This window comes from Chelonoidis abingdonii, chromosome 20 (assembly GCF_003597395.2).
Source record: "Chelonoidis abingdonii isolate Lonesome George chromosome 20, CheloAbing_2.0, whole genome shotgun sequence".
In the NCBI taxonomy this organism is placed as follows: Eukaryota; Metazoa; Chordata; order Testudines; family Testudinidae; genus Chelonoidis; species Chelonoidis abingdonii.
In genome coordinates, this window is record NC_133788.1 from 17,802,380 (window position 1) to 17,824,616 (window position 22,237).

The window sequence follows — 22,237 nt, forward strand, 5'->3', positions numbered from 1 at the left end:
TCTGCATAATACAATCAAGTTATTCACCTGGATTTCTGAGACTTAAACACATAATGAAAGTTGCATTGAAATACAAAATTTGTTAAAAATAGGACACTTAGGTCTGGTATCACAGCATTCTGCAACTTTAAAGACCTTGATTCTGAACCTGTCTGGGAATCCTAAGAGCTTAACAAGTTCATGTTCACTGGGAAGTTTGGGTGAAGGACAGGATACCACCTGCAACTTAGTTCAGTACAGAGGTGTCTTTGAGGGCAGCTCTTGTCTGGTATTCTGGCTGGATGAAATGGATTAGAAGTGATCTAACAGTAACTATAGGTCTACACTTCTGTAGAGAACACACATTAAAGTATGAATGCAAACTGAATTGTAAGAATAGTTTGGGACGGTGGAACAGGATGCCAGGCAGGTAGTGGAATCTCCTTTGCTGGAAATAGTCAAGACTAGATTTGACACTCATCTATTGATGTTGAGTGATTTAATGATGATGGGTCAAACTGATCATTAGCATATGTCAATGAACCTGTGTAATTACACTGGCGATGAATTTGACCCAATTAAAGCAAAAAAGGGAAAGCCAGGATTAATGGGCCACTTGGCATCTGAATGAGCCCAAAAGAAATGGCTCTATACTTAAGGCTCTATAAGTTTAAGTAGTCAAATAAAAATGTATTTAACAGGCTAATTCTTTTGAAAGCTAAGTGAGGAGTGCATATAAAACCAAGTAGCTCTTCATTCTGCATGTTTCCTAGTTAGGACACTTAAAACTCATTCAATTTGCTTCTTTCAGCCCCATGGCTGAAAATATTTTATGCCCCGTCTTTGGTAGTATGGCTTGGTGAAGCTCATGTGGTGGGTTTGTGTGTGTGTTTTTGTTTGTTTTTTTTTAATTATTCCCTTTACAGATCAAGCTGCTTAAACTTGGTTGGCTGAGGGCAAACCAAGTATTTTTATTGTTTGGGTAACTACATGTATAAGCTAGCTAGACCCATTGTTAACTAACTCCTTATTTTGGTGAGGCTGGCTTCTCTAGAAAAAAAAATTTAAATTCGTACTAGAATTTAGGCTTGAGTCTCCTCTCCAGGAAAGCCATACAGGATTCTATGGTTTGCACTACTCTTTCTGAAATAACAAAGTTGATTTCTTTTAGGACCTCCACTTTGACTTGAACAGGGTCCCCCAGTCTGAAGGCCTTCACTGTATCAACTCTGCTACCCTGTTTATACAGCTTTACAAATTCACCCATACACAGCATCAGACAACTGAATAATATGCCAAAACAGGTAAAATCAAGCCCCAATATTTAAACTTTTTGTCATGAAATAATAGACTGTAATCCACAATAGGAGACTGTTAAAGTATTTTCTTCCCTCCGTCCCCCTCCCTTGTTGCCCTGCAGCTGCTCCACAGATTTGTCAATAACCTCTGGGTAATATCGAGCCACTAGATCTGATCAGTTAAAGGTTTTGATCTGTGTTACTTAAAATTGTTTTTATATGTGGCTGATAAAATGAGTAAAGTGAGAACTGGCAATTCATTAATTTAGGTAAGCCTGCATTCAGAGATGAAGCCAACTACAACTGGAAACTGTAAATTACGATAGACTATCTCTATTTTTAATCATCATTCAAATTAATTTTTCAATAACATTGTTAAAAACTCAGGCAGAAAGGAAAAAAGTGCACATTTTAAGAGTTGATCCTATTCTCGAATATTTTTGCCTTTAGCCATACATATCAATAGATGAAATTGAATGCAGGGCTAACTAATACAAGCCAGCAAAAAGGAGCCTCCTTTTCCAGGACTTAGTACAGCTCTGCAATGGAGTTTGCAACAGTTTATCTACCATAAACATTAAACAGTTAACAAATGAGAGGGCAGGGGGAGAGCAATGCATATTTTTCCATAGATGGGGGAATCTACAAGAACAAATCTCTAGTATTATCTGAAGAGCAGTAGTTGGCTTTGTGTAGTTCAGCATGTCTAGCTGTGAACTCATTGAGTCTCTTAATGCGCATACATGGTATGATAATGAAAACCATTATTCATGTCAATAGTTGGCCTACTCTCTTCTCATTCAACTTTACTGGTAAGCACATTTTTACTGGTATGCTATAGAATTGTGCACGACTTTAAATTCAGTTTATATCCAGTCTGGAAAGAGATTGGAGATCCCCAAGTGGCTATATTAATTGTGAGGAATTATTATTCTAGTTTGTATATTATTCCTGCAGAGCCATATGTGCAAGTGGTGTTTAGAGGATGTTATTTGTCCATTTGAATGCTGCTGAGGTCAGTTAACAAATTGTATTCGCTAATTCAGAAGCTTGTTGGTATAAACAAAATCCAGTGTGTTAAGAAGTGGTCAAGTTGTAACGCTAATGATAGTTATGTAATTTGGGGGCGAGAAGAAAGAGTGTTTGCAGGAAGGAATGCAAAAATCCGCATTTGCCCTTCCTCCCCTTCCCAAAAAAAAACAAAACAAAAAAAAAATCCACCCAAACCCAGCACCTGAAACCTGTGTGTACTGGCTGCACTTTCCATTATTATGCTTAACAGACAAGTGACCTTCCAAACAGTGTTTTCAAGGACACTGGAGCCAAGAGGCTCAGATTAAAGTATTTAAATAAGTTATGTGGAGAGCCAAATTCTGGTTTGATGCAGACAAAGTAGTATAACACCTCCATTCGCCTCTCCAGATGGGCACGTATATATTGCAGAACCATACTTGTGGAGCACCATGTTTGGCTCCAAAAAATGCAACCCTGGGGAACCTCCATTAGCCTTAGTACTTCTGACAACTAATATGATCTAGGCAGCAGCCATTAAGACCAATAAACCATCTTCTTGAGTCAGATCTTGTGTTGAGTATATGATGTTCGGAGGATTCAAAATCCCCTGATCACGAACCACTGTGTAAGTGTATCTGTTCTTAAAGAATCACAAAGTTGCCAGTACCAAGAAGTATGCATCTAAGGACAGATTTATCCATGGTGACATTCCTTTTGAGTCAGAGTTACACCAGGGATGAATTCAGCCCCTGAAAGTTGTCGTTAGTTCACGATCTCTCATGCATCAAATAAACACTTTCTAAAGCATGTATAAAGAGTGAAACACAACTTCCACGGTACTGATATATATAATATTTAATACTTTCTGGGCAGAGAAGTCAGACCAATAGTAAAAATGTGCTGAGTTATTTGTTTCTTGCTAAGACTGCGCTTAACTCAAATCTGCTTTATTTGGAAACTGGAAAGGGACTTTAAACTGCAGTTGAAGAGGTGAAAGTCCACCTAGGTGTTCAATCTATTACTGGTGTTCTTTTATCTGTTTTCCAGGTGAATAGCCCAAAGAGAGATCCTGCCATCCAGAATGAGCTCAATGACTCATTCAAAGAAGAGGTTAAAGCTTTTCTGAGTGATGAAGATAAACTGCATCTCTTAGATGACCTTACCAAAGTTAATCCTGTAACCACAACAACGGGTCAGTATTTGTGGCCATCAGAGGCATCTCCTGAAAGGTTGCTTCACTTCACATAACAAATAACTGTCAACATGTACTGTAACAAGGTGGATGAGGTAATATCTTTTATTCGATCAACTTCAATATATTTGAAATATATTCCCTATCCACCTTGCCTCTCTAATATCCTGGGACCAACATGGCTACAACAATACTGCATACAACATACTTGTAGTCAGCTATTCTGATCCCAGTAATACTAGCATGAAAATAGTACCTGTGGACATGATCCAGAGTCTGTTGAAGTCAATGGAAAGATTCCTGTTGACTGGAGATCAGTCTTCTTTAGCATTGCTTTGAACCCACACCGGTCTCTCAGCAACATGGAACTAAGGTTTAAACACAACTTTTCTTCTACTACTGGATGACTCTTACATGGCTATCCAAAAAGATTTTGTGCTTTCAGTCCAGTTTCTGTTAACAGATTTCCTTATCTCAAGACACCGTCACAAACAGTAGAGCCCTCTTACTGTAATAGTCTTAGCAGAGAAGCCAAGGATTGAAATCAGGCTTGGAAACTGCAGTCTTCTCAACTTTAAAAATGGTCCTTTGTAGACTCAGATGAGGCATATTGATACAATGTGGTAAATTCTCCATTGTTTTCTCCTTTTTCTGTGAATGAATAGATGATTCAATCTCCAGGGCTGTGTATTTGGAACCTATAATGAGAATGCATAAGAAATTAGTCAAATTTGATGTTCTTTAAATTCTTGTCTTTAAGAAAATAAATAAACCTATAAGAGGAATATTTGTTCCTGGTAGACATGCTAGAAATTCTTATTTGACCGTTCTCAGACTCTGATTTAAATCAGATTTTTACAGTCTGTGAATTGCCAAAAAAAAATAGCATTTGCCTAAAGATTTCTTATACAAATAGGACTGGGGAAAACAAAATACATTTGTTTTGAATAATTGCTAATAGAACATATGTTTGTTTCAGTACTGAAATGTCTGCAAGCAAGGTACACAGTAGATGTGTTTTATACATATGCTGGCTGCAGTCTTGTGGCCGTAAATCCATTTCAACCTATCTGTCGCCTCTATTCGCCTGAGCTTATGAAAGAGTACCATGTTGCACTTCGTCCTCAGGTAATGGTGGTGACTGTTCTTCTTACAAAGCAAAAGAGATGAAAAGTCATCCAAATCTGAACCAATAAACCAGTTATATTAGAACCTCTTCTAGCAAAACCTATAGGCTTTATTCAGCCAGGGCTCTTTTACAAACCTGAGCATTTTTGCCTCTTCTCCCTCCCCCCCCCCCCTCCACCATTGGCCAGGTTCATTCATTCCTATGGTGTATAGTTAAGTGTGCGTCTCAAATTTTAGTTTTAAGATAGAGCTGTATGTAGAAGAGAGAGATGGTTGATATTTCTGTGCTCAAATTCTTAAGTCGACTAGAGGAAGAGACAGAATATTCTAGTGACCTGAGTGTGAGGCTTAGTCAGAAACTCCTGAGTTCTAATTCTTGTTGTGTGGCCTTAGGTTACATAGCTTATCCTTCTGCTTCTGTTTCCTGGGCCCAAATTCTTCTTCTTTTCAGTTCTATTTCCCTACCTCATTGGGCTGGTGAGGGATTAAGTAATAGAATCTGCTTTGTTTTAAACGTAACTGTTTTCCTTTCCAAACAATATATATACTCTTTTTATTGTTAGGAGTTGAAACCTCATATCTTTGCTGTGGCTGAACAGACCTACAGAAATGTTGAAAGCCAGATTGAACCAATAAACCAGTCTATAATTGTTAGTGGTGAAAGTGGTGCTGGAAAGGTAAGCATAGGATTTTTTTTTCTTTGCCTCCCCTTTTTAATCAGGCCACTGTTCTGAGACATTAATGTGGTACAGAGCATTTCAGCTAGCTCACTAATCTGAGGAAGGAGGAGAGAAGCATAAATACAATTGGTACAGAATACAGCAGGCAACCGTAAGCGATTATAGTACGAGGGAGGAGGTGAGGAGGGGGAATGAGCTCTGGTTCGATTCAAATGGGCCATGCTGAGTAAAACTGCGCTCTGGACCATATTTGTAGTTCTTGATAGAATAAAATTCCTATTGAAGTCAAGGTAAGGATAGCTGAATTTGGCCTTTGCTAGGACTAGATATGATTTAGCGTAAGCCCCACATGTCAAAACACCCACAAGATTTGAAGAGTTCAGCTTTTAACTCTGACCCTGATTCAACAGTCTATCTCTGCTCAGCAAAGCACTTAAGGCGGCTATAGTTCACATACAGCTTTGCTTAACAGAATAACTGTCAATTCTGGCTATGCTTTAGAATAGCTGTACCTTCATTTTTCTTACAAGAACCTAGTCCAGCAAGGCACTTAAGCTTGTGCCATAAATTTTGAATCAACACTTTCCTCAACACAGTCACTAGCTGCACAATGTTATTTTCCAATAGCCAAAGCTCTTGTCAGACTTGCATCTAATTAGTAATGTGAGAGCAGACAAAGGCCTATTGTTAAGATTCTCTTTTTAGACTTGGACTTCCCGATGTCTTATGAAATTTTATGCTACTGTTGCTGCATCATCTACCTCTCCTAAAGGCAATGAAACAGTGGAGAGGATAGAGAAGAGAGTGCTGGACTCCAACCCTGTTATGGAAGCTTTTGGTAAAGACTTTTTTTTTTTTTTTTTAAGTGTCAAAATTAAGGGAAAACAAAACCATGACTATATTGTAAGTGTGTGTGGGTTTTGTGGTGTGTTTTTTTTGTTTTGTTTTTTGTTTTTTTGTACAAACCTACAATATCCCTCATTATTCCTCTTTAAAAAATCACCTCTGAAATATTCAAGCAGCATGCAAATCATCCTATATATTTGTGTGTCCGTAAAAGAAGAAAATAAAATGAGCTCTGTGTTTTTTTGTTTTGTTTCCCCATTGTTGGAGAATAATTATGCTTTGTGTGTCCCCACTCCTGATAACTTCACAGGAAATGCATGTACTCTTCGGAATAACAACAGTAGCCGTTTTGGAAAATATATCCAGCTTCAGTTAAACAGGTATTAATTGTTATGTAAAATGCTCAAGCTGTATGGTGGTGGGTTGGGTTTTTTATTTTTTTACCTTCACAACTTTCTCTTCTTGCAAACATATGTGTCTCGAGTCTTCCACAGAACATGGAATGGAGTGGCTTTTTATAACGTACCTTGGTATATTGGGATGAATTAATGTTTCCTGGATTTACCTAGTACATTGTCAACACTTAAAGGACATCTATCTTGCAAGATACCTTTTCAGTCCAGAAGACTGTACCAATGGACTACTGTGCACTTGCATGGCTAATCAGTTTAAGAACTCTGTCATAGTATCTTTCATAAAGTAAAGACACCAGAAGCTTAAAACACTATTAAAAGTTTAGGGGTGCCTTGCATACTGTGTGACAACAGGCTGTGCATAGGACTTCCGTTTTTAAGGGCATATGCTAACATGTTTGTTTCTCTAGATCACAACATCTGACTAGTGCTTCCATCCAAACATTTCTATTGGAGAAAACCAGAGTTGCTTATCAGGCTCCACGTGAAAGGAATTTCCATATTTTTTATCAGGTTTGTGCTAGATTAATTTATCTAGATATTTCTAAAGTACATTAGTTGATGGAACCATTAGATCTGGCAGAAGATCTACTTGCAACTTCCTATTGTTTAGAACAGTTCAGTTTTTTACTCATGGTTTAATTCAGTTTTCTGGATCTTGTGTTATCGCATTAAGTATGTTCCCAGTTTGCTAATCATCACTCTGCCATTTATGTTTCATACAACATTAGGATTCAGTAGTTTCTTCTGTTTTTGTTGCAAGATCACAAAAGGTGCCACAAAGGATGAAAGACTGGAATGGAACCTGCCTGAGGGTGCCAGTTTCTTCTGGCTGCCAAATTCTGAAAGAACGCTGGAAGGTAAGATTTAAAGTTGACAACTGAGACTGTTAGGTTTAACTGTTGCATGTAAAATATTAATGGCTCATAAGGAAGAAAAATCACTCGAGAGAGACTTACGGCTCTGGTACATTGGATTTATGTTCCATTTTCACAAAGCCACCTGCCTGACTTGGACTCTGTTCAGATTTCATTTTGCACTGTTAAGAATTTGTACTTGGCATAGAATAGCAAATCCTGATCCAAGGCCTCTGCATCTCTCTGAGGCTAAGTTTACAAACCTTGTGTGATCTCTGGCTACTTCAACAACTTGCTACCTAACCTCCTAGGGCCCACAAAGGCTCAATATTAAGTCACTCGGTAACAGTAGTATAATTAATAGTATGACTTCTCCCCTTTTTTTAGTTTGGCAAAGCAGATGTTCTTGTGCTTGCAGCTGATACTTTCAAAGGGGTGCCCAACCACCTTAGGCTCCTTTGAAAATTTCAGCTGTCCTGTGGACACTGTCTTTTTGAAGGGATGAGTGCTGTTGGGTGGCTTGTTTGAGGGTGTGTGGTTTTTTTTTTTTGTTTTTGTTTTGTTTTTTAACAACAGCTGTTTGGCTTTCCAGAGGACTGCTTTGAGGTGACCAGAGAGGCAATGTTTCACTTGGGCATTGACAACTCCACACAGAACAATATTTTTAAGGTCAGATAAAAACACTGTAAATTCATCTTTGAAACTAAGGATCTGGTTTGCATATGGTTTTTTGTTTGGTGTGTGATCCGTCTTAGTACGAAATGCTGCAGTCCTTGCCTTACCAAGCAAATCTCCTCCTACTGATTTCTCAGGCAAAGATCCCATTAGTAAGGACTGCAGAGTTTGACTTGTTAACAGCAAATCCTAAGCCTGAGTGAGAATTCTGGGTAAGGAATCCTACCCTGCCTTCCCAAGACTGTGGAACCTGTTTAGCTATTGTTGCAGTAGTCAACACAACTTCTCTGTTTCTGTCTGCGGGTGGGGAAAGTGGCTCTCCTCTGGCATTCCCCAAGATCTTTTGCAGGATCCTGCCCACTCTTGGCATCTGTTCAGCTGCATTTAGATCCCTTGGTAGCAGCAGAGCAGGGTGGCAGGATGATGGGGAGGATGTGCTTCTAATTCTTCATTTCAGTAGTTGACTGCATTTGTTTAACAGTGTTTTGTAGACCAATGTTAAACCAACAGTAGTTCTTTAGTATAGCACCTGCGGTTAGGTCATACTATCTAATGTGTAAAAGTTAACTTCCAAAGGCTCAATTCTGCTCAAAAAGTAAATGGTAGAATTTTCATTTACTTGAATAGTGCAGGATCAGGAACTAAATCAGTGGCTTTAAAAATATAAGCAACTTCTTTCAAATTATTTCTGGCTTGCATATTTGCACAAATGTTTCAGCTGCTGTCCTGTTCATCTGTGGTATTTGGAACCCAGATGCCTTTAACAATGGTAGGTGAATCTGAACTCCAGAATTCAAATCCCTCTTTATGTTGCAGATATTAGCAGGACTTCTACACCTTGGTAACATTCAGTTCTCTGATTCAGTGGATGAATCCCAGCCTTGTGAACCAGAAGATAATGCTAAAGGTGAGGCCCCAAACATACATAGCTTTAGTGTTTGCTTTCCTGTTAGGCACCAGAAAGATCTGAATATGTCAGAAGTACATAATTTCATTTACTGTACTCTTCCTTTCATTAGGAGGCCAAAGCAGGGAGAGGAATCAAGAACTGTCACTTAATTGTATCCACTCCATTATTCCTCTGTCTGTTTTTATAAAACATCAGAATGCTGCACAAACACTAATGTAATCATCCCACCCCGTAAGAGACCAGGGGAACTGAATGATTTGTACAAAGGCACAGAGTGAGTTGTTGGCAGAATCGTCTTTGTTCCAAGTCGTATACTCACATGGTGTGGCCCCCAGAGACAGAGACCTAGACTGGAGATTTTATGTATATTTATGTGCTTAAATATTCAGGTTGTAATTCCATTTTGAGATTCCAGTCTGAGCAAGCCTGTCAAATTGCAGCCTTTTATATACCTTAGATACTTTACAAGGGAAAACCTATATTGAGCTTCTTTCCTTCTATCTGTAGAAGATCTCTATGACCTAAATTTAAATGGCCCCAGTTTTCCATGGAACTGACAGTGGCCTAATCAGGAAGGCTTCATATTTCTGTTTCACAAGTTCTGACAAATTCCAATGGCTTTAATTTGGGCCCAATAATTTCTAGTATACTTCAGCTGCTTTTTTGAGTTAAGATTTTCCTTGTGCAATGTACACAGAAAATTTAGACTCCTCCTATGACAGGGTTAAGTTCTCTAACTATGCCAGATACATTTCCTATTTTACTAGCAATAATTGTTTGTGTACTACCCTTCATGGATTTAGAGACCTCTTTAGGCAGTGCAAGCTGGGGTTTATGTGTGATGACAAAATAAACAGACAAGGGTATATCTTAAGAGAGATGGTCTAATTTCGGGTGGCCAGTTTTAGACACTGCATTTTAAGCCCAGGTTTCAAACTCAGGTTCAAGCCTAGCCCCCATTCCGTCTACACACAGACCGTGCTAACCCAGGGTCCCAAGACCCCTTGGGGTTTGTGACAATGCTGCCTGTGGGAGCCAGCTGGGGTCACTCAGTCGGGGTGAACTGCAAACAGAATGGGGCAAACAACCCCAAATGCTGGTGGATATTCTAATACTTAAATTTACCAAACCAGCACAAAACAGCTTCTATAGTACCTCACTGGTTACTCAGAAGTCCAAACAACGCAGTTCCCTTAAACTAGACAGCCTCAGGCCTCCAGCCAGACCCACATCAAACATATGATGATTACTAAAAATCTTATCTCGTCATATAAAAGAAAAGGTTTACCCAATCCCAAAGGGTCAGCCATGCACCCAGGTCCAGTTATAACTTAGATCTTACCCAAAATACACGCTTATAGCCAATTCTTGTTAACTAAACTAAAATTTATTAAAAAAGGAAAGGGAGAGAGTGTTGGTTAAAAGATCAATATACATACAGACTTGAATTCAATTCTTGAGGTTCAGATACATAGCAGAGATGAGCTTGTAGTTGCCAAAAGTCCTTTGGACTATAACCTATTGACTATTACTAAATGTCCATATTCAGGGTGGCTCTAGCCAATGACTGGGGATCTCAATCCTTATGGTTTAAGATTTCCCCCTCTTGAAATCTGAAGCAGATCTGAGATGAAGGATTGTGTCCCAGGGTTCTTACACATTTCCAGCAGCCTTTTGGCCTGGCAGTTAGCACAGGGTAATTTTACCTATTAAACAGTTCAGATGCAGGTTACTACAACCTTCAAATAGACATAGAGACAATAATACTATTTCACTCAAGTGTCTTCCTAAATGTTAATATTCCTTTTTTGATCTTTGAATCAAAGCTATAGCAATAGACAAGACTTGTTTGCTCTGATCAGGTCTTGTGATGTAAGCAAACATCTACCCTTCTATCTCTAACAATGCAGGCTGCATTTCAAAGCTCTGTTCATTTACATATCTTCCTAACAAGTCTCTAAAGTTCAGCCAGGGGTCAGGTCAGTCTGTGAATTAATTAACTCTTTCTGGGCCTGTTGCTTTTCAGTGAGATATTACACTCAGAACGTCACAGGGTTCAAGCCCTGTTGCTTTGCAGTGTAGATGCAGCACTACTGGACTCATGCTCTGAGAGTCCACCAAAATTGTCCCACAATCCCATGGGCCAACTTCCTTTGTCCTCTGGTCAGTCAAGCTTTCCCACTGCACTGTGAACAAAAGGCTAGAGCAGCCACATTTTGGGTGGGCATCAGGAAGTCTGGAATGAGTAATTGGACTGTGGGCCCACATCATGCAGTGACAGATGCTGGTGCTCCCAAGTTGGGACTCTGGGTTCAACAATTCCTAAACTGGGGTTAAAAATTAGTGTAGCTGTTCAAGCCCTAAGTTAACAAATCCAGGGTCTGCTAACTTGAGTTCTTCTAAGCCTGGGCTTTCATTGTGGTGTAGACATAGCCCGAGAGGGCGGGGTCGGTGGGTGGGTGTGGTTTTTTGTTTTTGTTTTTGTTTTTTAAATGGGCATTGTTGAGCACCTGCAACTTGGGTAAAATTAGTGGGTATTCAGAATTAGAGGCTAGTCTTACAAAATTCTGTCTTAAAAGTAAAAGAGCATATTCCATGAAGTCAGAAGCTTCAGTGTGGGCTATCCAAAGGCCACTTTTTAATATAGATTAAACTTCTGGGAGGTGTTTAGATTTTAAGAAACTGGTTATATTCATATTATTATTTTTTGGCTGTTTGAACAAGGTTTTTTGAAGACCACTGCAAACTTGCTAAAAGTATCTGTAGAGGAGCTGCTGGAAACACTAAGAATTCGAACTATAATTGCTGGAAAACAGCAACAAGTCTTCAAGAAGCCATGCTCCAGATCAGAATGTGAAACAAGAAGGGACTGCCTGGCTAAAGTTATCTATGCTAAGTACGTTCCATGAGCAGTGTTTCCTTGACGTCTATATAAGGTTTAGCTCAAGTGCCAACGTGACCAACAGGGTTTTATCGTAGTCTAATCAGTCATTTCTACTTATTCCTTATTCCTCTGCAGCCTATCTAGCATGACTACATGTACTTGTCCTTGGAAAGCTTGTCATGTGATGTCTTGTTCAAGAACATTTCTAATCAGTTTTTTATCTTCTACATGTTTGAACATTTGAGGATTTTTTTTTTAGCATTTTCAACTTGCTAATAGTTTGTATATAATGAAACATTTAAAAAAAAATATGCCAGCACTTTACAAACTCTTGTATCATGGCACTGGCTTCGTCCGTTTCATCTTCCCCTCTCTTGCAAATTCAGCAATTGCTTACATGGATGTTATGCAGTTACAAATGAGGAGGAGAAGTGGTCTGTGCAATCACTAATAGGATTTAAATGCATTTAAAACGTGTTTATATTATGAAAAAGCTTAGGAATCCCTGAGCCACTGCTCCTCACTGTAGATATTTGACTCATGATGTTTTGAAAGCACGAATGAAATTGACTCATGCACAATAATTAAATAATATTATCATTTAGATGCAGAATTGGATATATGGAGATATATATATATATATATATATATCCAAGTTAAAATAGTTTGAATACATGGGTCAGTGCTGTGAGAAATCTGTTTCTTCTCATCCACTTCCATGACAGCCCTATGTGCTTCTGCCTTCTGATAAATATTAAAGAAACGTGTGTATTCTCTCTTCCCTCCTTCTCCTCCCTTATTCTTGAGACCCCATCCTACAATAAGTTTTGCATAGATAAGGGGCTTAATGCATACCTCACTGTATGACTAGGGCCTTGGATTGTAAGCTTTTTGGAGGAAGCTTGGTCTTGTATTTTTGTGCAGTTCCTATCACAATGGGGCCGCATTGCTGGTGCTACTGCAGTCGAAGATAAACATGGTATAGATGATCTTAAAATAAAGAAGTTTCTTGAAAAAAATCTAGATCAAATTCTGCCTTCACACTCTGACTTCCCTTTGATATGAGTGAGACAATATGTGATGTAAAGTAGGGCAGAATAAGGCCCTGTGTCCTTAACTGAATTAAGGATTTAGGTCCATGGTGTGTGGGGTTGTGTGTTTTTTGTTTTTGGGTTTGTTTTTTTTTTAAGATGCCATTTTCAAAAGCACCTTAGACTCCTAAGTCAATTAGTCATTACATAGCTGAGCAGAGCAATGCTTAAATACATGTACTAAACTGCCTCTAGTCTCATGAAGTTTGGTGGGAATAAAGGGAACAAACTTGGTAGAATGGGGTCTTGACTTTGTGCTCACATGTTACAGTATAGTCTTCTGCTCTTCAGAACTCATGTGACACAATTAAGTGAATTAGTGGCAAGGGGGTATGGGCTCTTCATTTGTTTCAGGAGGTCTCTTAACTTTATTCAAACATTCATGGCAAACCTCTGACTTCATAAAAAAAAGTTTAGCTGCCAAGATAAAGTGTGAAACTATAAAATATTGTGGTATTGGCAGTAACAGTAGGAGTCAGAAAAAATCACTGGAAAACATAAATCAACTGAATATTTACAAGATAAGTGTAAAGCTTTCCAGCTAATCGGGGTTCTGTTACTTACAGATTATTTGACTGGCTGGTTTCAGTGATAAATGGAAGCATCTATGCAGATTCTCTTGTGTGGACCAACTTTATAGGTATGGTTTCTAGTCCCTTTTAATTTAACAGTAGAAAGTACAGTAAATCTTCTATAGACTCAAACACACTAGATCTGATAGAAAATAAATATTTCCCCATATTTCTCTAGGTTTGTTAGACGTTTATGGTTTTGAATCTTTTCCTGAAAACAACTTGGAACAGCTCTGTATTAACTATGCCAATGAGAAACTACAGCAGCACTTTGTAGCACACTATCTGAAGGCACAACAGGTACTGTCCCTCTACGAGATGTCTAACACAGTCATTGTATTTATTCCTATGTTACTACACTGTTAAATTCCTAATTACAAGACTGTTTGGTTTTTTGGTTTTTTTTAACCTAAAACTGTTTTATGGCCTGATTATGGAACTTTTACTCTGTCACAGAAATACTTGGGATTGCACAGGTAGGTCAGGATTACTTACCTGACCAAGGATTGTAGTATTGGGCCCTTGCAGAGAGGGGGAACATCTGTACAGGAAATAAAATGTGTATCCATGTACATATTAAAAAGCTGTCACCAGGGTTCCAATGACACTGTGAATTGCTGAAATGTCCAGAGCTCATCACAGTGGCATATTGGTGCTGCTGAATTTGTTGGGCATCTCTTAAGGTGTGCAGTGTCTGAACAGCGACTTCCTTGGAAATTGCAAATGCAGCACAGCCTCCCTGTCGGGAACAACGGAGTTTAATGCATGGTTGTGTCTTACACAAGACTCTGTAATGGTCTTGTGGGCAGTTCCTTAGGGCCAAAATTCATCTCCTGCAGAGAGCTCGTGCAGGGCCCTGTAATAAGGGCTTAAATGATGCCTAGTGCTGTGTGTGGGCCCTGTGCCCTGGCAGTACTACCTCATAAACCAACTTGCCACTCCCTTGTCCATTCAATAGAAATAGAACACTTATTGTCTGCCCTAGGTTCTTATTAGTAGGAAGCAGCCCTGGCAAAGGACATGAAGTATTTTCCATTCTGCATTTCAACCACTAGAAAAGAAGGGCTTGAGTTAATTCAGAACCATATAAACATTGAACTTTGCTAAGCTGTTGTTGCAACCACTGGCTAGATCACAAGTAAGAAACTCCTTGTTAATTAGATCTTGATGCATCTGAATATAAATTTCAGACCTATAAACCTTCAGAATGTAACTCTTTAAATTTGAAAAGTTTGTACGGTATCTAGCACAATGGGGCCCCAACCCTCGTTGAGGCTTGTGGCTGCTACTGTAACATACTTATTGCGTTGCATTTGAACCCATTATTACTCGTATATCCCCATTATGCTTTTTGCCCTTTCAGCTGAGCTGAAGGGAACAAGACTATCTATTATTTGTGGCAGTGAGGAGATAAGAAAATTATACATTACAGACAGCACAGTAGTGCAAAACTGGCCCGAGTGTAAATTATCAAGAAATTCACGATCTTGTGCGCTTGTGTGTTCCACTGACTTTTTTGCTTAAACTGCACTCCTGGGGTGACTGTATACAACATGCCAGCACACATAGGGTTAGTAATCAGTTAACAGCTGGAAACCAGGTTTTGTGTAAATGGCTTTTCCTCTTCTAACTGAAACACAATCATCATCTCCATTTACAGAGCCATTTTATGCCAGCTGCAAGTCACTGCTTGACTTCTTGCCCTTCTTGAGATGGCTGCATGCCAAACAGTTTATATTCCATTAGTGAGTCTGCCAAAGCAAGTTTGACTTGCCACAAAATTTTAAAGTTAATAAAAGTGAGAACTTGTTCTGCTTTCTCACTTGTCCGTTTCAGCTGAAAGAATGCTGAACTCTGCAGCACAACTACAGTACTTAATCAGTTACATTGACTGCAACAGAGTTAAAAATCATTTTCCCTTTCCTTTTGGATCTAATTTAGTTTTCAACACAATACTGTTAGTGGATGCATGTTGAGCTCTTGCTTAGGGCTAAATTGTGCCCTAAAGATGATCATGTGGGATGCTCTTTCCCTTTAAGGGAAACCCGAAGGGGCACCTGAGTCGCAACTTGGCTTTCACCTTGTGTGATCGCTCTGTAAAGCATCTCTGCAGTTTTATGAAAAACTGCACAATTCCACGTACATCCTACAGATGGCCCTGTGGGGATCTGATGCCACTTAGCCAAAGATTTTAGACCTCTTATGTGAGAAGAAATTTCAGAACATTTGTAGTTCTGAAAATGATGACAAATCTGCTGCAAGTGATTAAGGATATGAACTGACTTGTTCTTTAAAAAGCCAACATGTAACTGTACGTCAAGTGACAAAAGCCCGAAGTGAAATACTTCACTAAGTATACTGTGAAATACTAGTGTCCTGAGGAGAACATTCTCATTTCTCTTGTATTAGGAAGAATATGCAGCAGAAGGTCTAGAATGGTCTTTCATAAACTACCAGGATAACCAGAGCTGTCTAGATCTGATAGAAGGAAGCCCTGTCAGCATCTTTTCTTTGCTGAATGAGGTAAGTTTTTTTTTTTAAGAGCTGAACCGATAATACTGTCTAGCCTGCTTTTCTTGCTTTCCTCATCTGTCTCCCAAAATGACCAAAGATGATAGATTCACTTAAAGGCATCCTTACAGGCAAAAGAACCAGCTGTTTCCATAATGCTATAGGGGTGGTTCTTTCCCCACATCCCTCCCCCAGTCTTGCAGGTATGCCGTGTACGTGTACACCATTGATGTCAAACATGGAACCCCAATGACTGAGTCACTTTTTAAAGTAGTTTAACATTAAAGTACTTGGAATACCAAATGCAACATAGACCGGTGAAATGCCTTAAGGTCTAAGCCCTGGTCTGCACTGGGGGGTGTTATTCATGTAGCTGAAGTCGACGTACTTAGATCGACTCACCGTGGTGTCTTCACTGCGGTGAGTCGACTGCTGCCGCTCCCCCGTCGACTCTGCCTGTGCCTCTCGCAGCACTGGAGTCCAGGAATCAACGGGAGAGCACTTGGGGGTCGATTTCATGTGTCTAGACTAAACATGATAAATCAGTCCCTGATGGATCGATTGCTGCCCTGCGATCCGGTGAGTGGTGAAGACATACCCTAAGTATACTAATGTCTGAGAGAGTTTAATTGCTGTGCAGGTAAAGTTTGCCTATTACAAACAGGACATGGTGCAATTTTACCTTGTTTTCATTACACAGGAGTGTCGCCTGAACAGGTCCTCTAACGTCAGCCAGTTCCAAACCCGAATTGAGAACGCTTTGTCTAATAACCGGTGTATAAGCCGGGACAAGTTTAGTAAGAAGCCTAACGTTGTTGTTTCCCATTATGCTGGCCAAGTCTGTTACCAAGTGGAAGGTATGGTGGAGAAAAATAGGGTATGTATTTTTAAAAATAAACTATAAAATAAACACATGGCTCATGAAAGAAGCTAGCCTAAAAATCAAAAGCCTCCTCAAAATAGTCTTTAATTGCTGTTAACATAGTGCAGTGTCCACTACTAGTAGATGATATGTGAAAGGGGTTGATCATCTCAGTCCAGTTCCTAGTGAACAATCACCAGCACAGGTAGCACCTTTAGTAGCAGGCTCAGAGGCCCAAGGATTAAGGGAGCCATGCAGACTCCGTGACCTCTCGCCCCTGAAGATGTTCTCTCCAGGGTTTGGTCATATTGCTGGGGCAGCGTAGAGGCATGTGCACTGCTATTGCATATTGTGTTAATAGAGGACTTCAGCCTCCAGAACTGTCATTGTGATATTTAATTATGAATATTAAATTCAGACTTTTTAAACTTCCATGTGATCAGGGAAACAGCAGCATGGACTTACCTTTGGCCATTTACCAATATCGCATAGAAACTTAAAACTTAGCGTCTTTCTGCATTATGCCTACCACCAAGTTAAGGAGGTGATCTGTGAACATTGGAATCTATTTTCTATTATGACATTTCTGATATGGCAAGTCACTTTTTTTGCAAGGAACTTTAAGAAATGGTATCGTGATGCAGTGAATATCATCTCTTATTAAGCATAGGAAAGTGTTCTAATGTCCATTATGAGGACTGGCCTACCATTAGTTAACTAGCCCCAAAACTAAACTGCATAAGTGCCAGAATCTTCTCATTGTGCCATCCCTCCATAAGAAAATGCTAGCAACAGACACAATTTTTACTAACTATGGTAGTTGGTCTAACACTCAAGCATTTTCCTGTATTTGTGAATTCAGATTAAATACATGGTGTCAGATCTGAAATGGTCTCTAGCTGTTGCTTTTGTTGAGTAATAAAATTCTGATACAGCTTATTTACTAACCTTATTGATTCCAAACATGATGAATATTTAGTTACATCTTTAAGGGTGCCTTACCTATCGAAGCAACTCCCCCAAATCCTAGTGATGTGTATTTGCTTATATAGGACCCAGTTCCACTGGAGTTACTTCAGGTTCTGAAGAATTCCCAAGACTGCTTGCTTCAGAAGTTCTTTCCTGTGACAGAAAAGAGACTGAATGATACCAAAACCCAGAACAGAGCAGCAGTTGTTACAGTGGTCTCCAAGTTCAAGGTTTGTCCTGTTTGAGTGTCTGATGCTACTTAGATACTATATCGTTCTGCCTGATTTCTGCTGCCATCTTCAAGTAACTTGATGATCAAAACCCATCCATTTATTTCCTGACTCTGTGCCAAATGTTTGATACTGGTATAAAACTGAAACACCACTGTTCAGTAGGGAGCCTCTGTATTTAAACAAGTAGAAGTTGGAGTCTGTTGTATTTCCTTTGTGCTTTTTAACCCATAACTTGTGGCCGCATGTCAAACCAGTACCTACTTCTCCAGACTTGCTACAACCCCAGGCGTAGAGCAATCAATCCAGCACACTTAGGAACATTGAATTACCCACAGAATAAAAAAGTGCCAGAAGCGGTCTTTAAATGGAATACTGATAATTTGTTCTAGCTGTCCTGAAAAAGAGCAGCTGTGCTTATTATGCTGAACTTAAACAATTCTGCTGTTATGGGCCTATAAACACTACCATGAAAAAACATCAGGATTTTTTAAAAACGTTAAGTATTGATTAGCCAAACTGCTCAGGAAAAACAAAAAGGTCTCAATATGGCATAGTCATTAATAATTGCTGTTTGTTTCTATAGGGTTCACTCGAACGTCTGATGCAGATCTTGCATAGCACTACACCTCATTACATCAGATGCATCAAGCCTAATGCTGACTGCAAAGCAATGACTTTTAAAAAAGAGGAGGTAACTCTGCAAAGAATTTTCCTCATGGAGTCCATGTCTTTTCATTGGTTTCATACTGAGCTTTGCATCAGGTTCTGCATGATACGGGTTGTAAAGCACTTTTCTTAGCAAATATCTTGAAAGTTTCATTTGAGAAGAGGGAACTTACCAGAAGTAGGGTCGATGATACTTAAACCTCTCCAAACTACGGTGAATCTTCGGTGAGGCTCTCTTCACTGCAGCTTCATTGATAAATACTGTGTATGTGAAACATCAGTTTCTCTTAAATGCTGTTCAGTACAAGTTTGGATTTAGTGGTGTGGGGGGGCTTGGAGCTCACCAAACCTAGCTCTGAGTCAAGACCCATCTTAATGGCACAGTCTATTTTATAATACACACCTTTTATTAAATCTCTGCCTACTCCTAGTTTGTATACAGGGAGGTCTGCCAACTCAGATGCAAACAGCTGACATGCATGCTGAGTGGGAGGTTCCTTGGGAGCAGAGCAACTGTAACTAAACTTGGAGATTCTCAGCTGGTATAAAATCAAAAACTCTGTTGAATGTACATAAAGGATCAGCATAGTGCCAAAGGATCTATCTTGATGTTGTTTTATTGACATTTTAAAAACCTGAATCCAGTTTGAAAATTCAGGATAAGTTTCCTGCCACTTTAAGTGCAGTGAGGCACGTAACTGGCAAATCCTCAGTAAAAATTCCAGGTAGCTTGGGGTTGGAGCAAAACCACCTACTTCACAAAGTAAAGAAACTTCTGCCACTAGTGAATGAGCTGACTATGTGAGGGGGCGGAAATCGGACATCTAGCAAAATTGAGCCTCAAGACTTCTGGCAAACTGTCTGGGATAGGACAGTCCTGTCTAACTCTGTTCATAGTTAGATGTAATGTGTCATTTGTTTTAACACACACTTGCCCTAGAGTACTTAGGCTAAACTCCCACTGTAGTAAGTAGTAGATGATTCTTTGAAAGATGGCAAAGTTATGGTGCTCAACAGACTTGAGAGATTGAACAGGTGAACGTTAATTGCTTTTGGAAACTATATACGAATAGAAAGGCTCAAGTCTTTTGAAAAACTCATAGGTTATCAAAAGCAGTTTGCATTGATAGACACCCTGGTAAACCTTAATAGCAGTACCTAAACAGAATTAGTGTTTTAATTCCTGCTGTAGGTTCTCAGTCAGCTTGAAGCATGTGGCATAGTAGAAACTATCAGCATCAGTGCAGCTGGATTTCCTATTAGGTAAGTCCTAATGAATTTTAAGCTTCTCATGTTTACTTTATCTTCAGAATACAGCTCCTTAAACTTCATAAGCCGGATTTGTCTAGTGCAGCTCCACTGGCTTCCACAGAGTTCGATCAGGGACCATTGCATCCCTCTCTATATTACAATTTAATTGCTGAGTACTTGTTACTACAGAGATTGAATGGGTAGATAAACACTTTTATCTGGAGTAGCCAAATGTAAAATGGCAAGAAACGTACATATTCTGCTGTATGGCTTATTTAGACAAATACACCTTGGTGAAGAATTTCAAAACTGTGTAGGGAATTTAGATGCCTATTTCCTACCTTTCTTTTAAAATCTCCATGCTGAAAGGCAACAGCTTTATGACCTGTTGGCCCAAGAAATATGGGTATAAGGTTGTCACCTGAACTCTGAAATGTCCATTTCTCCATCCCCACATCAGTATAGCAGTTCATTATGCTGTTACTGGATCAGGTCAGTCCTTGTGCATGACAATTTTGAAATCTGCCAGTGGCACAGACAAGATTTACTTAATTATTCTATTTTTAGTAAGGAATTTTATATTCTGAGACTGAGATTTGGAGAACCAACCTGAGATTTAACAACACAATTCCCACTAATTTTAGTTAGCTAATGTCTAAATCCCCTAGTTCTTAGTGGAGATTCTTGAAAACCAGCTATCATGAATGCTGTCTTAGGATTTTTCTCATGGAAACAGTTTTTAAAGCCATCTGAGCAATTCGTTTGCAGGGTTCTTTTGTATTTAAGAGCCAAAATTTAAAACAGCAGAATAGCTGGTGGCGCAGTAAGTCACAATGATCTCTCTGGGCAGTGATAGCTTGCCTCCAGTAGTAAAACTGAGTTTAATCAGCTAAAAGTGCAATAATCCTGTTAAACAAGGCTGTGGAATGTCTGCTGTTGGTAGTGTAGAATTCCCTAAACAAAAACTAAGTCTATACCTGTGTGCAGTGGAACCTTGCTCATCCTTTAATAATCCACACCAAAAATTATTTCTCCCTCTCCCCCCCATTAAAAGGTAATTTTTAAACACTTGAGCTATACAGTAAATGGTACTCATGCAGGATTGATTTTCACTTTGGCTCTCAGGGTCTCCTTCCAAAGTTTTATTGAGCGTTATAAAATGCTGAGAAAATCACGTACATCTAATACACTGCCAGATGAAAATGGTTTTTCTCCTGCTAAGAAGAAAAGAGGTAGGTTTTATTCGTTTCACTCAGCTCAGTGCACAGAATTTCTTGCTATTGCATGAAGCAAAATCCAGCAACTGTTATTATCACACATTCAGTTTTGGGGAAGTTCCTCATTTTTGAGCTTTCATAGTATTTTTATGTTCTAGTCATTGTTAATTTCCATACAATCTGGCATTTAAGGGAGGCTTTTAAAACTGTTTAAATAAAATTACTTCCATGCTAAATCCTCCATCTTTGTGCAGATGACTGTATTCTGTATTCTTATCGGGAGTAGAATATGATTTTCAAATTATCCTGTTTTTTCTTGTGACTATTTTTATATTTTGCATTAGATAAGTAAACTGGAGAATTTTAAGTTTTTTTGTTTGCTTACATTCCTTTCTCTGTTTCTTGTACCTGTTGCCAAATACACAATTGGCCTCTAGCTTTATTGGATTCTGCTGCTTCTACCTTTTGCAAACTTCTCTGTGCGCATCTGTATTTCAAAGCCACAATTGAGGATGCATTTAAAAAGTAATCCTATTCACAAGGTAATGCGTATGCTATGTATTCCTGAAAGAGGGGCTGTTAGGAGCGGGTACCAGCTCATTCATTGTTAAATTTGGCATGGAAAGTATCTGCAACATGCATCATATTAATCCATTTTTTTAACCTTAATCTAATAACAAAGTTTATTCGTACATCTAACTTTAACGTGGAAAAGGAAGCCCAGTAAGCCAGGAAACATTGGTTATTGGTACAAGAGGTTCTAACTGGCTCAGTCTGCTTGTATCTGGGAAAATGCTGACTGCTTAGCTTTGGTTAGTTATATGCAGTAAAATCTGTAATTGAGAGCCACAGTCAAAATATTTATTGGACACTTGTGTGGGAAATGCCTTCTCTTGACTAGCTGCTCTCCCCGCTTATTGTGGTAGGTAACAGGTTCAGAATGAAGAAGAAGAAACTTTCTTTCCTGGTGATGGGAATAAGCAATACGG

The 22,237-nt window shown here is 39.1% G+C and overlaps 1 protein-coding gene across 1 annotated transcript in view; it reads left to right on the forward strand.

The window, feature by feature from the left end:
- The window catches only part of MYO19 (myosin XIX), a 29,913-nt gene that overhangs the window by 2,411 nt on the left and 5,265 nt on the right, over positions 1–22,237 (forward strand). Inside the window, exons 2-20 of the mRNA XM_032779332.2 lie at positions 1,151–1,283; positions 3,339–3,483; positions 4,463–4,611; positions 5,175–5,288; positions 5,997–6,129; positions 6,448–6,517; positions 6,961–7,063; positions 7,314–7,410; positions 8,000–8,076; positions 8,899–8,989; positions 11,717–11,888; positions 13,534–13,607; positions 13,718–13,839; positions 15,949–16,062; positions 16,751–16,927; positions 17,965–18,111; positions 18,698–18,805; positions 19,973–20,043; positions 21,157–21,263. Coding sequence (XP_032635223.1) covers positions 1,272–1,283; positions 3,339–3,483; positions 4,463–4,611; positions 5,175–5,288; positions 5,997–6,129; positions 6,448–6,517; positions 6,961–7,063; positions 7,314–7,410; positions 8,000–8,076; positions 8,899–8,989; positions 11,717–11,888; positions 13,534–13,607; positions 13,718–13,839; positions 15,949–16,062; positions 16,751–16,927; positions 17,965–18,111; positions 18,698–18,805; positions 19,973–20,043; positions 21,157–21,263 — 2,083 coding nt within the window. The 5' untranslated portion in view covers positions 1,151–1,271. The remainder of the gene's footprint in view (positions 1–1,150; positions 1,284–3,338; positions 3,484–4,462; positions 4,612–5,174; positions 5,289–5,996; positions 6,130–6,447; positions 6,518–6,960; positions 7,064–7,313; positions 7,411–7,999; positions 8,077–8,898; positions 8,990–11,716; positions 11,889–13,533; positions 13,608–13,717; positions 13,840–15,948; positions 16,063–16,750; positions 16,928–17,964; positions 18,112–18,697; positions 18,806–19,972; positions 20,044–21,156; positions 21,264–22,237) is intronic.